General features: G+C 41.8%; 1 protein-coding gene across 1 annotated transcript in view; it reads right to left on the bottom strand.

Annotated features, from left to right (window-relative positions):
- The window catches only part of LOC122790404 (POU domain, class 5, transcription factor 3-like), a 215,200-nt gene that overhangs the window by 111,636 nt on the left and 90,366 nt on the right, over positions 1–13,198 (bottom strand). Inside the window, exon 2 of the mRNA XM_044057922.1 lies at positions 3,310–3,421. Coding sequence (XP_043913857.1) covers positions 3,310–3,421 — 112 coding nt within the window. The remainder of the gene's footprint in view (positions 1–3,309; positions 3,422–13,198) is intronic.

Raw genomic sequence — 13,198 nt, 5'->3', positions numbered from 1 at the left:
CAGCACCCTCTCCACTACCTCAAAAGCCGAAGGAGAACTACTCTCCCCAGGCTCAGAGAGCAATCTCCTCAGCTCCAAGGTAGGGAGCGGAGTTGGAGCCAATGCTGTCAGATCAGAGAGAGAAGTGCGCTCAGACCTCAACGGCGCCGAAGATGCATCAACTCCCCTGGATCCGACTCTCGGCCCTGAGAATTCTGATCCGAAAAACTAGAGGGCATGGTTGGCGAAGAGACCGGAGTTATCGGCGCCGGCGAATCCCCGGCTCCGAAAGGGCCTGGATCCGATGACTCCAAAACCCGAAAACGGGTTGGAGAAGGAGTGATCAGAGCGAAGACAGAGGCCACACTCCCCCCTTGAGGGGGGGGGCGTGCAAGAGCACCCCCATCTGCATTTGGGTCTGCAAGAATCTACGCATCATCCGATCCATGTCTGCATCGGTGAGGCTCCTGGTAGACCTGGAGGAAGTAGTCAAGGCAGGCCAGGAGGGTCACCTCGACGACCTCAAGGGAGACCGGTACTCCCCCTCCGGCAAAAAATGAGGCGAACGGAGCAGAGAGGGGGAGGATCTGGGAACCCTCGAGGGAGAGCTAGCCAGCTTAGATGGCGGGGCTGAGGGTTGAGTCTCAGCCCGCCTTTGAGACCTGTCTCTCTCCTTATCTCTGTACTCTTCTTTAGAGGAAGAGGCACCAGAGTCCCCCGAACTCAAACCCAAATCGGGAGGTTGAGTCTCCGGTTGAGCGGGGGGAGTGGAAGGCACTGGGGCTGAGGAGACTGCCTGAGCCTTGGAGGGGGAGGAAGCAGCAGCTGAAACCTGGGGGAGCAGGCCCGCCAGGATCAGCTTATTCTTCCTGTCCCTACGTGCCCGGGGGTTAAACGCTGCACATATTTGGCAATCAGTTGATAAATGGGGCACCCCCAGGCACAAAACGCACCGAGTGTGGCCATCAGCAGTTGAAAGCTTATGGACACACTCAGTACACTTTGAAAAAACAGCCTTGGGCCCTTCAGCCATTACACAAACACGCACACCCAAACACTAAGTGGGGGAGGGGTGGACACAAACTAACACTACTACACAAAAAAAACTATTTAATTAACTAAACTGTCTATAAGGTCACTAAACACACACACAACAATCAATCAAACACTGAGAAAAGCTTTTCTTTGAGAGAAAAAAAAAAAAGGAACAGTCTCACCAACTTAGCTAAGGAGCTCTTCAAAAAGTAGCTGTCTTCAGCCGCAGCAAAAACGATCTGATCGGCTCCGATACTCGCAGGTTGCAGAGCAAATGAAGTAACTACATCCGATCTATAAATTTAAAAAGCACTAACAAGTGGTGCTGTATTATACAAGGGATATAATTCAATTATTATATAGTATAATTAATACAGTCAGGAAGGTGAATCAAAGAACTTTTGCATTGTTCTAAAAATGTGTGCAAGGAGCCCATGATTTGAAAACGGCCCAAAGGTAAACTTACCCTGCCACTGGCCAGAAGCATTTTCTTTGAATGTGTTTTCAATGCTGTTTCAGTGAACGTGGGTTTCAAAGGTAGAAAAGTTTTAATGCCAAGTCTGTTTCATTGTAAGACTATTGCTTTGTTTAGCTTTAGTAAATGTCTCAGTGTTTGTGCTATAAAATTTGAAATAAAAGTTGTGAATGAAATCCAAATATCTGTAATCATTGTAGAAGTAAAGCATAAAACAGTATGCACACAGAGATTTGAACAGTGTCTAACAAACGGGGAGAAATATCCAAGTAATAAGACACTGAAATGGCTGTGGGGGGGTGTGGGGTGTGGCTGTGTGGGCAGGTCTCTGGGTTTGCACCCCCCCCTTGCAAAAAATCCTGCGGGCTCCCTTGGATACCTCCTAGCCACGAGCCAACCAGAAGTTTTTGAACTAGAGAATGGTAGAGTCAGAGCGGAGGTTCAGCTCTGATCCCAAATGTTCTGTAGTCCTATCTTGCCTTCATTCTTACATCTAGCTTTTCTATCCTACACCTGGTGAGTTAAAGGGAATTTTATGACAGAATATCAATGCTCAACAGTCACGACTTTTTCAGGTTCCAGCAACATTTAATTTCAGAAGTACATTTAATGCAAATCCAAGCTGTATTAAGCCATGAAACCAAATTTATACAGTTGAAATGTTTTACTTGGGCCACATCATGAAAGGAAATATCTGCTTCACACTCCCACTATTGGATCTGAGTGAATTGTTTAAATATGGTACATCAGTTTCATCACTCTGCAGTGTCTGCTCATTAATGTGCATGTAGTGGGTTGCCCCTGCATGCACTTGTTTTTGATTGAATGAATCAACCAATTGTGTGTCATTATACCACACACACACACACACGTTACAAAATCGGGTATATTTATGGGATCTGCAATGGGTTGCTCCTGATGCATACTAAGACAAGAAACATTTCCACGGCTTTTTTCTTCAGACAGTACTCACTGTGGATGGTGTGTGCTCATCTTCTGATCAATATGAAGAGCATAGCAAGAGCCTTGAACACAGATATTAAAGTACATGCATATTTCAGCTAAACCTTCTGGAACTGCAATTTGTCCCTCCATTGGCAAATGATGTGCACTAAAGTGCATTATACTAGTATACAAGGGCAAGACTATGTCAGGCCCATTCCAGAACTCCCTCCCACACTTTACGACCTTCCTTAACCAATGAATGTGGAATGTGTTTATAAGCAGATAAGCTAAGAATTTGCTGCCACATTCTGTATTGTAGATGGCTACCACTAAAGTTATGTAGGATTGTCCATCAGTAAACAGCGTATAGTAGCGTCACTGAAGGCATCTTTACCAAGTTGTCAATATGTCAGAAGTATAAAGCATATACATTTCAGCTGAAAAACTTCTGCAAATTCCATTATTATTCCATCATTCAAAATGCTGAAGGAAATTCAGTAAAGTGCATTACATGAGGACAGCTGCTTATGGCCATTTTACACCACCCATTCACCAATTACGTGCCTTTAGAACTTAAGGGCATTATAGATCAGAAATACTACAGCAAAAGTGACAGCCTTATGGCTACTAAATCTTTATGGTTCTTTCCTATGTACTACCACATAGCCATTTCATGTCACATCAAATGTGTTCATTTAGTACTTTTGAAGGCAGATAGTGATCACTGCTGTTGTGGGGACAGTACAGTGAAACACCAGAAAAGTAAAACATTACTGTGGAATTCTATGCAGTGTCTATAGACATCTTGGCAGATACTAAAACAAGAGATGACTACAGAAATTTCACACAAGCTATAACAGTAGATAGTTACTTACCATAAAGTGTCCCTAGAGCCAAGCCAACATCTGCCTGTGTGAAGCCCAAGGTTATACGTTTATGTTTCAGCTCTTTGGCAAACTTTTCCAACTCTTCTGTTGTTGGATTTTCCTGAAAAGTAAGTTAACAAGTTAGTTGGAGACTAGTTACTTTTCCTGAAGAGAAAAAAAGTTAAATCAGGGCAAAAAATATATCCTCTAAAAATAACCACGTCTCTACAGATTATTTATAAAGATAAAGTATTAATACTTGTGTGTGACAATTGTATGGCCCAAACCTACAGCCATTTGTTACACTTCTAAAATGGATAGTCTAGGTCAAGCAATGTATACAGGCCCATATTTTACATGGGTAGTGCAAATCTCATCACTGGCAACCAAATGTACAGTGAGACACCAATCTAGCTTGGCCCTCCTTACATATTTCATAAAGGATGTTATGGCCTAGTTCTGTAAATAGAACCACCAGATTTCCCAACAGCATCGTTGGTTCCATAACTAGGAGATATGTAATGCTCTGTATGCAACAGAAAGCACCCAGATCTCATCAAACTAACCTAACAACCAAACAGATTCCCTCTCAGACCCAGATAATTACTGCACATCACCACCATCCCCCCTTTTCTACAAGGGGCCTGGGGGTGGCGTTGACCATCACCATCTCTCTTGATTCAATGCCACACTCCTAACTGTTGCAAATCTCTCTCAATCCATCCACCTCTTTTTGCTGGACACCCTCATTTCCTCTTGCTTTCTTCTTGTCTGTCCCAAACCTTCACCAGATTTTCTGCTTTTATGCACGTGTCCAAACCACTAATCTGTTCTGCAACTAGAGCTATTTTGGCTTCTGCTCTTATGTTCTCATTTCTTCCTCTGTCCCAGTGTGCATTCTAGCACCATCTCAGGCACCTCAACTCCATCACCTCTAGCTTCCTCATCTGGTCTGCCTTTACTGCTCATGTTTCTTTACCATTATTAGTAGTACTGTTCACCACTGTCTTGTACACTTCAGCTTCTTTGGCATTCCGTCAAAACACTACACCTGACACTGCCAGTTGGCTGCAGACCATCTGATTTTGGCTTGGACATCTTCATTTGGACTTCCCTTTCAACCACCCCTCAAAGATGCATGAAACTGTTAACTGTTCCACTATCTTCGCTTCTCTCAATTCTAGGCTTCATCAGATTTCTCCAGTTTGCTTCCATTACCAGTCTTATCTGTATTCAGTTTCATTCCATCCCTCTATCATTTGCTGAAGTTCTTGCTCAAGAGTCTACCTGTAATGCCACATTGTCTGCATATAACCACTTTGTTGATATGTCCCCTTCAATAGGTCGCTAATGTAATCTATCACCAGTATGAACAGCAGTCACCAGTATGAACAGCAGTGGGCTCAGAGCTTAACCCTGATGCACACCCACTCCCACTGGGAAGCCTTCAGACTAAACACTGTTCGTACTTGACAGTTTAGATCTTTGTATGTACCCTGCACCAATTCCAACAATGTTTCAAGGACCTCATACCATTGCAGGACTGCCCAAATCAGCATTCTTGTCATATGCTTTCTCCAACCCCTGCAATACCCAGATGGACTCCATCTTTAACTGTCTTACTGCAAAGTGAGCTATTTTTGCTGCATCCTGATCTGAATCCCAACTGCTCATCTCTCATCTTACTTTCTACCAAGGAGTATCCATTTATCACCCTTTCCAGAGCTTTCATGCAATGTGACAGTAGTTTGACATCTCTGTATTGCACACAGTTGTGGAAACCCCTTTGTTCTTTTACACTGACATGAGTATGCTTATTCTGTAGTCATCTGTGATACAACTCTCTCCACACTGGCAAGTACCCTCTGGAGCCATTTCTCCCCTATCGAACCATCATCTTTATCATATCTGCTTGATCTCATCAGAGCATGCCGCTTTCCCAGACTTCATTTCCCTTTAGTACTATTTGTGATTATGTGAGTTAGTGATTATGTGAGTTAGTGCCAGCAAGTACGGCAGTGCATGTGTAACATATGCCAGCATAGCCAACTGGAATTTAAAGAATTGTGTCTCATTTGAATATTGAACTGACTTGTACCAATGCTTGTGTAGGTCTTTCCATTTGTGTTTTTTATATTTCCTATGATTGAAACTCTGGCGTTTATTGTAAATACATATTCAGTATTTTCTTTATATTATTTATTAAATATATCTAAACCTTTCACTATGGCTTTTTTATATAGAAATATTTAATCTTCGAAAGTACTTGCATTTATTTAGTGGCACTGTAGCTACATGTTCCTGAAAGTCTTGCTGCTTGGTTAGCACTACCATCTGTATAAGTATTAATTTTACTAAGGGTAATTAGGTGCCCTTGTAAGAGCCTTAAAGTAGCTGGCTCGGGTGTTTTGGTGGCAGTGAATCTACCTTATAGCCTGGGTGGAGGTGTATGTGCCAGCCTCTCTCAGGTGTGTGTGAAAATTCAAACTTCAAAAAGTGTGTGTGACAGCTACTTGGAACAGGGGCACTGAACATAAACTTCACAGACAGGGTGGTTGATCACCCAGCTAAGGACTTGGCTCTGCAGTGGTCAGTGGGAAGTCTTATTTGGGGCCTGGAAGAAAGCCCAGCCCCAAGACTTGTGTGCATTCCCTGTGTGCTCAAGGAGAACTGTACTTGTGCAGAGAGCTGCATCTGAAAACACTGCGTTCATACCCCTCAACTGCAGATTTTCGCACAATGTCCTAAATTTTTACCTTGCGTTTTGGTCCATTTTTCATAAAATTATAGTTATCTGGCAATTAGTGGCAAATCATTAGACTGAAGTTCTAACTTCAAACACTTCAGAAAATTCATGCTAATGCAAAACCTGTCATTCTATCAATGGAGTTTGTAAAAGCAATGTTTAAAAATGTCCCTATTTTTCGGCTTTTCATCACACTTTCCTCTAGGATGGGTTCCTCTTCTCTCATTGTTGACTGTCTAGGGCACTACAGCTTCTGTGGGGTTCTCCATTTCAGAAGCTTCTGTGGGCTGGTGAGCAGGCTGTTGCTGGCATTTCTCATGAGGGTGTATATCTTGATCTTTCCTTGCAACCTGATGTAGTTTATTATTTTTTTTGTGCCAGTAACTTTCCAGAAGATGGTAGAGTGCCTCTGATGACTTGTCCTTTGCTATTGCAACTCCTTTCTTAGCCAGTTTGTTAGCCAACCAGCCTAGTCGGTCTTTTCTCCCACCTTTTCCCAAATTCCTTAGATGATTTCATGGACTTCTGTATTACACCACCAGCTTTCCTTGTGTACCTTGTTTCCATACCTTGCTTGGCCACATCTGTCCTGTAGTCCTCACACATGCCATTTTCAGGCGCTGCCATTATGTAATGCCACCTATTTTTGCCTCCCTCTTGGGGTACTAGGGTATTAAGTTATAATTACTGCAGAACAGTTGTCCTGAATTAGCCACTTCCTTCCACAGCACAGACCTTTGCACAGAGACAAAGGTATGCGAACCTGTGAGGCTCACCATGCTCTCAATTGCTTGTGTACATACACACACACACACACCTACAAGCACCAAAACTAAGAAAACTTTTCATTGTTCAGATTTTCAGAGCTACTGAATGCTTAATCTAATGAAAGGGTCATGCAGTAGTCAGAGGTTGTGAGTAGGCAGATTTCCTAGGTTTGCACTCCGGCTCAGCATTAACCACGCCATAAGCAAAATGCTTCCAACTCGTGAGACAGTTGTGAACAAGCAATTTAAGTTAGTGCAGGGATTATTCAACAAGTACAGGGGGGGGGGGGATAAGAGAGAAAGAGCTACAAATGACAAGTCTGGACGGCTTCATGGATCTAGACAAATTAGCTCACTTTCTCAATTTATTACTTTATAGATGGTTACCACATAAACAAGTCTATTTGCCATACTGAAATGCTCCCCTGAAACTGTTTAACACCATTTTTAGAAAGCTTTTCAAATTATTCCAACAGTATTAAGATGTGCCATTGCACCATTTAGTAATACTGCAAGTATCTGGTAACAAGTTCATTTCTATGAGAAAAATAGATCGCATTACAAAACATCGATTCATATCTTGCCATCCAGAGACGAGCTATAGTTTTATCTTAAATTTCTAGATTGTGTACAGTTAACACACATTTTCATAACTGAAGGTGTTCAGTATACTCCCCACAAAAAAAAGGACACCAACTTCCCTCAGCAATGATGTGTTTTCATGCAACAGCCTTGCACAGTGCTGTGCAAGGAAAGTGATAACTGATAATAAATGTTCTGCAATAATTATCTGGGTCCGAGAAGAAATCTGCTCAGATTGTCCTTTATTACAGAGATGGATGCTTTTTGTTTATATAGTTCTACCTACTGGACCATCATAGCTATATTAAACGCTAGTGGTCCACAACCTGCATGAATCAATCCCCAATACTCGTACAGTCTCCAATTACTGTATGGCACAAAACTACCTCCTTGGCGGGAATCTCTTCATAAGGGTATATCACCTCATTGGTAGAATATGAGGCCCCTAAATCAGAGACTGACCATCTTCCAGGCTGTACATAAGCACCAACTTCCATGTCTTGGCTAGTCCAGTATGACGACACAAGGTCAACTATTTTTTCAGTAGCCCAAAAGAGGCCTGCTCATTACGAGCACTCTGTTTTTAAAATGTCACCATGTGAAGTGGTAAAGATGTAATGAAGTAATTTCCAGAAAAATCTTGCTGTTCAATGAAATACTCTAATTTTGTGATGGTCTACTGCACTGCCTCTTAACAGCCTATACAGCCTTAGTGTTTCAAGCTTTATACAGCCACTTCCTACCATGGGACAAAAATGTTTTCAGCCAGAAAAGTTGCATCATTGAAAGTAGGCACAATACTGTAGATACTAGTTTTTCTGCTGAGCAATACAATTAGATATTGGAGGCCATGGAAAAAATCTACCCTATTCAGTATATGGCATGCTAGTCTCTGGAAAAAGTACAGGGACAGAGGAACTCTTGTAAATTGGAAGGGCTCAAATGGTGTAAAACAGATGACTAATACTGTGGTTTTGGGGTCAGTGGTGCTTACCAAGTGTCTTTTGTAGAAACTACAGTCAAGCAGACTCCACAATTATTCTAGTGAGTTATCCTTTCCATGCATAGGCTTTGCAGACAACCTTTCTAAATGTCTTGCAGTCCATTACATTAGATGCCATCCTATTTTCCAACAGCTGCACTATTGGGCAAAGCCAAACTGCTATTACATACTTGGATTACCTCAAGCTTCAACTCCAACAGTACCATACATATCCATACTAGTATCAACATCCACACAGTACTCTCAAATGAGGACATCCCAGTTTCCTGGTTGGGATCTCTCAATCTTGTAACATTTCTTGAATTCCATTTACAGACTTCAGCCACATTGACAGCAACTATGTAATCCAGAGAGGTTTATAAACCTCTCACGTACAGACTCTTATGCATCATCATTTAAGCGAATACACATTAAAAACAAGCCACCCATAAGGTTTAAGCCTTCTCAATGTAGATATTTATATTTTGGCTTACTAACTTCTGATTTTATTTATTTACAGAAAAGTCAAATTGACAAATCAGACAAAGCACCATCATTGGCTAGCCAGTACCTTTCCAGTCTTCCAATCATAACTTTGCTGCCACTAAGTGCACTCTGTACCTCTTCAAAATTTTCAGAGGTTTGTTTTGAGAAAGCTCCGAGAAAGATTGCCCCATATCCTCCCTGCCCCATCTCCTCGCAACAGAAATCACTTTCCTTCTGCCAATTAAAATCGCAAGATCACTTCAACCAATGGCCAAGACCTACAGGATTCTCCCAGTATTTCTTTATTTGGGCAGTGACAAGCGAGTTAAAACACAGCTCCCACTTTTGAGCTTACCTGTAGTTGCTGTGTGGTTGTACAGTAAGCCTAAAAAGTGTTCTACCAATCCATTGTATGTGAACTGCCCTACTGAACATTTCTGCCAAAAACATCAGTTAAAGGCTGATGTATTTTAAAGGATTCCAAGTAAACTGCTGTTTACACTACTGCAGCAGAAAGTCGCAGCTTCAGAGTATCTAATGTGGCATAAATCTAATATTAACATAATGAATTCAGCACTTACAACAGCTGTACCTTCCCCTGAAAATGATTCCATAGTGGAAATGAGAAAGGCTTCCATTTCTACCCTTTAAATGTTATCACCAGCGGAGCTCAGTAGTCTTGCAGTATATCTTTTATAATACTAGATTAGAGATTTACAGCAGTCTTGCAACCACACGAACAAGAAAGGTTAGGACCTATATAAATCTTTCAAGCTCACCAAAAGCTTAACTGCTTTTCCTTCCAATCTCCATCATGTACAGCAGTTTGTTGTTCAACATATCCAAGCCTTTTACCTTTAAAGGACCACAGCCCTTTCTGGAATCTCCCTCATGTTCTCCCATGGAGGATCTAAAAGCTGTATCAGAGGCAGGTCTGCAGTTTTTTCCTTCTCTCTCAGCATGTTCAAGAATACAGATCTCAAATTCACAGCCCTTAAGTCTCAAGCAAGTCTTAAAAACAGAAAAGACAGGGAAGATACTGCACTACATACTCAACTGTACTGATGGTAATCAGCTTATTTAACAGATAATTAGCAATTATTTCAACAATGTTTTTGTACAAGTTACGCATGTTTAAAGTCTTGACATTACAGCCTCATCTTGCATGCATCATTTCAAATAGAAACAAACATGTTTATCTTAACAAGGAAGCCCCCCCCCCCCCTTGATCTCGAGACGCATGTATCTAAAATGCACCTGACAGAAGGGAAGTTGCAAAATGGTACCACACTGCCCTTAAGTTACAGGATTTGTTTGTAGGTAGTCCCAGCCATTCTTAGCCTGTAGGCATTCTTCTGCTTGCAACTCCCACAGATTTACAATATGCTGACCGAGAATCCTGGCCAAGTTAGTCAGACAGACCATCCCATACCCACCTTCACGCTACATGAAACTCATGGGCTAAACAAGTTTGTGGGATGATACAGACCCAGGACAGGTACATGCTGGAGTGAAGATTTGCAGACAACAGCTCACTGCACCCTATAATAGTGCTGTGATCAGCTCTGCTTCTATGGTGGCATCAGAACTCCACAATCAAGTTTCAGATTTTTGGAATGGGGGTGGATATGCTGGAAGGACAGATTGGGACAGAAGTGTATTTTGTTGATTGCAAAAGGTAGAGATGCAGAGGGGAGAGCAGGAAGACAACAGGGTAGGCAGAGAGCAGTTTAAGGGTAGCGGAGCTTTTGGTGGCAATAAGTTTAGAGGGTGTTGGGGTGAGTAAGTGTAACATCTCACATGGAGTACTCTACTTTTGGAATATACTGAATGTTGTTTATGGGGTAGTACGATGTACTGAAGATATAAAATATGGTGTTGTGTACATAGATTGAGCAGCTAATTATTAGATTGTGAAATCAATGGAAAGAAAAGTCCGAAATTAATCAGATGTCTGACCACCAGTCTAGAGAGACGTTTCAACTAGGGTCAGGAAAAGGACTCAAGGTGAAACAAAGTCAAAGTCCAAATACGTTAAAGATTTATGAGTAGCAGTAACTACAGGAACCAAGTCTAAAATCTGTGGAGCCAATTTACTGGTACTGCCAACCTAAACAGTGAAATTGCCCAAGTTCTACCCCATTGAGAGAAGCCATGCATTGAACAATTAAGAGCAAAATCCTGCAGAAAGTGCATCAATATGGGGAAGCCACATTCGTACAGTGTGACAAATACTCTACCATGCTTACGAGAAAGGAAATTCATATAGACATCTGCACATTTGAGTTACAGGTTTAGTTCTCTCAAAATTATTGCAATTATGGGGACAAACATACCAGATATTTCCAAAAAGACCATATGCAAATCCATACTTCCTTGAAATTATGCATAAAATGGAGATGATCTCAGTTCAAAGATATGATAGTCTTTTCAAAATGGTAGACGCCATATTGGGGGGGGGGGGGTGACATCTGCAAAAACCCTTTCTGATTTTTTTTGAATGTTGATAGTCTTTTCAAAATGGTAGATGCCAACATTCAAAAAAAATCAGAAAGGGTTTTTGCAGATGCCACCTGCAAGTTGTACTTACCAGCTTAGAGATCGCACTATGTGGGGTGGGAGCAAATTTCTCACTCATCCTGTATGGTGATCTTGGTACAGATCTGTGAAAAACATCTGTGTGGCTCTACAATATGAAGTTCATCATTTTGAAAAGTAAATCTTTCTGACCTCGACCTATTTAAAATACAGGTTCCACTTCGCAGCAGTCTTGAATGATTTCATTACACTTTTGATCTTGGACCATAATACAAGCACTGTTATCTCAAAGCTTTCTCTAGATATTCCTGAACCCCTCCTCAAAGTGCCTAATTCTACCTATCCAAACAATGCATACTTGTTAAGATGGAGGTTGGCATAAAGGTTAAAGTTTTTACCTCACAAACAAGGTTTGGCCATCACTGGCTAAAATAGCTTAAAATGGCCCACATGGGCAGCTAGCATAGTACTTGCCTATGAACCAATGAACATGTGCAAGGTCTACAGTGTCAAAGCTCACTAGCTGGCAGATGCAAAAATCCTGTATGGAGAAGTGACATTTGCACACCTTACAAAGCGGCTCTTACGGTAACTGTCCTAGTTGCTGTTCTGCATGCTGTTACCCTACACGTATTACTACTTGTTAGCAGCCTTCTAATTTAATGCCTTCTGCACTTAGTCATTTGTTAATTTAATTGCATTTAAACTGTATTTGCCGTAATAGATTACAAGTGTGCTAGCCTGCACTGCATTTGAATTGTATTTACTGCTTTTCTTTTTATAAAATTCCTAGCTTGTTTCATGCCTTTCCTGTAACTTGTCTAGTCCAGATACAGACTTGCTGTATCCAGGACTGAAGCCTTTCTGTGCTGGAGGGAAACCTTCTAGCTTATCAATGGGAGTGGTAAGCACTAGGTAGCCTATCTACCACAGGAGGAGAGGTTTCTGGCCCAGAAATTATAGTTTATTGGTCGTTTGGGAAGCTCTTCCACCTTTCAACCTCCCGATTCAAAAGCCTGCGTTTGTGCTAGTTTCCTGCCTTTCCTGTTACTAGTCTAGTCCAGGTACAGATTTGCTGCATCTATGACTCTTTGTAAGCTTCTGAGTCCCTCAAGCCTTTCTGTGTTGGAGGGAAGCCTTCTAGCTTATTAGTGGGAGTGGTAAGCATTAGGTAGCCTATCTACCACAAGAGGAGTGGTTCCTGGCCCAGAAATTGTAGCTACTTGCTGTTTGGCCAGTTTTTCCCCATCTCTTTCAACTTTCTGGTTTAAAAGCCGCACTTGCCCGGTTTCCCACCTTTCCTGTTACTAGCCTAATCCAGACAGAGTTGCTGTATCCAGGACTGTTGGTAAGCATCTGAGCCCCGCAAGCCTTTCTGTGTTGGAGTGCAGCCTTCTAGCTTATCAGTAGGAGTGGTAAGTACTAAGTAGCCTGTCTACCGCAAGAGGAGTGGTTCTTGGCTCAGGAATTGTAGTTTATTGATAATTCGGGAAGTTGTCAATCTTTCAACTTTCTGGTTTAAAAGACCACATCTGTGCTCATTTCCCATCTTTGCTGTAACTAACCTACTGGAAAGCCTTCTAGCTTGAGAGAGAGACTTTTGGAGTGATTTGAGTATCAGTTTTCTGTATTTTCTTGCTGTACTTAACTGTTTTCCGCCTAAACGCTGATTTTTCCAGCGCTTAATGGCTAGCCAAAAGTTCATAAATCCTTGACCCTTCCCCATGAGACCTGTTGTCTCATGAAGAGGTTGGGCAACAGAGCCTGCTACTTATTACTTACAAAAATACTTGATGC

The sequence above is a fragment of the Protopterus annectens genome, chromosome 16.part0, assembly GCF_019279795.1.
Source record: "Protopterus annectens isolate FY-2018-M chromosome 16.part0, PAN1.0, whole genome shotgun sequence".
In the NCBI taxonomy this organism is placed as follows: Eukaryota; Metazoa; Chordata; order Ceratodontiformes; family Protopteridae; genus Protopterus; species Protopterus annectens.
Note: the sequence above shows the minus strand (reverse complement) of the source record. Positions and strands in the feature narration are given on the sequence as shown.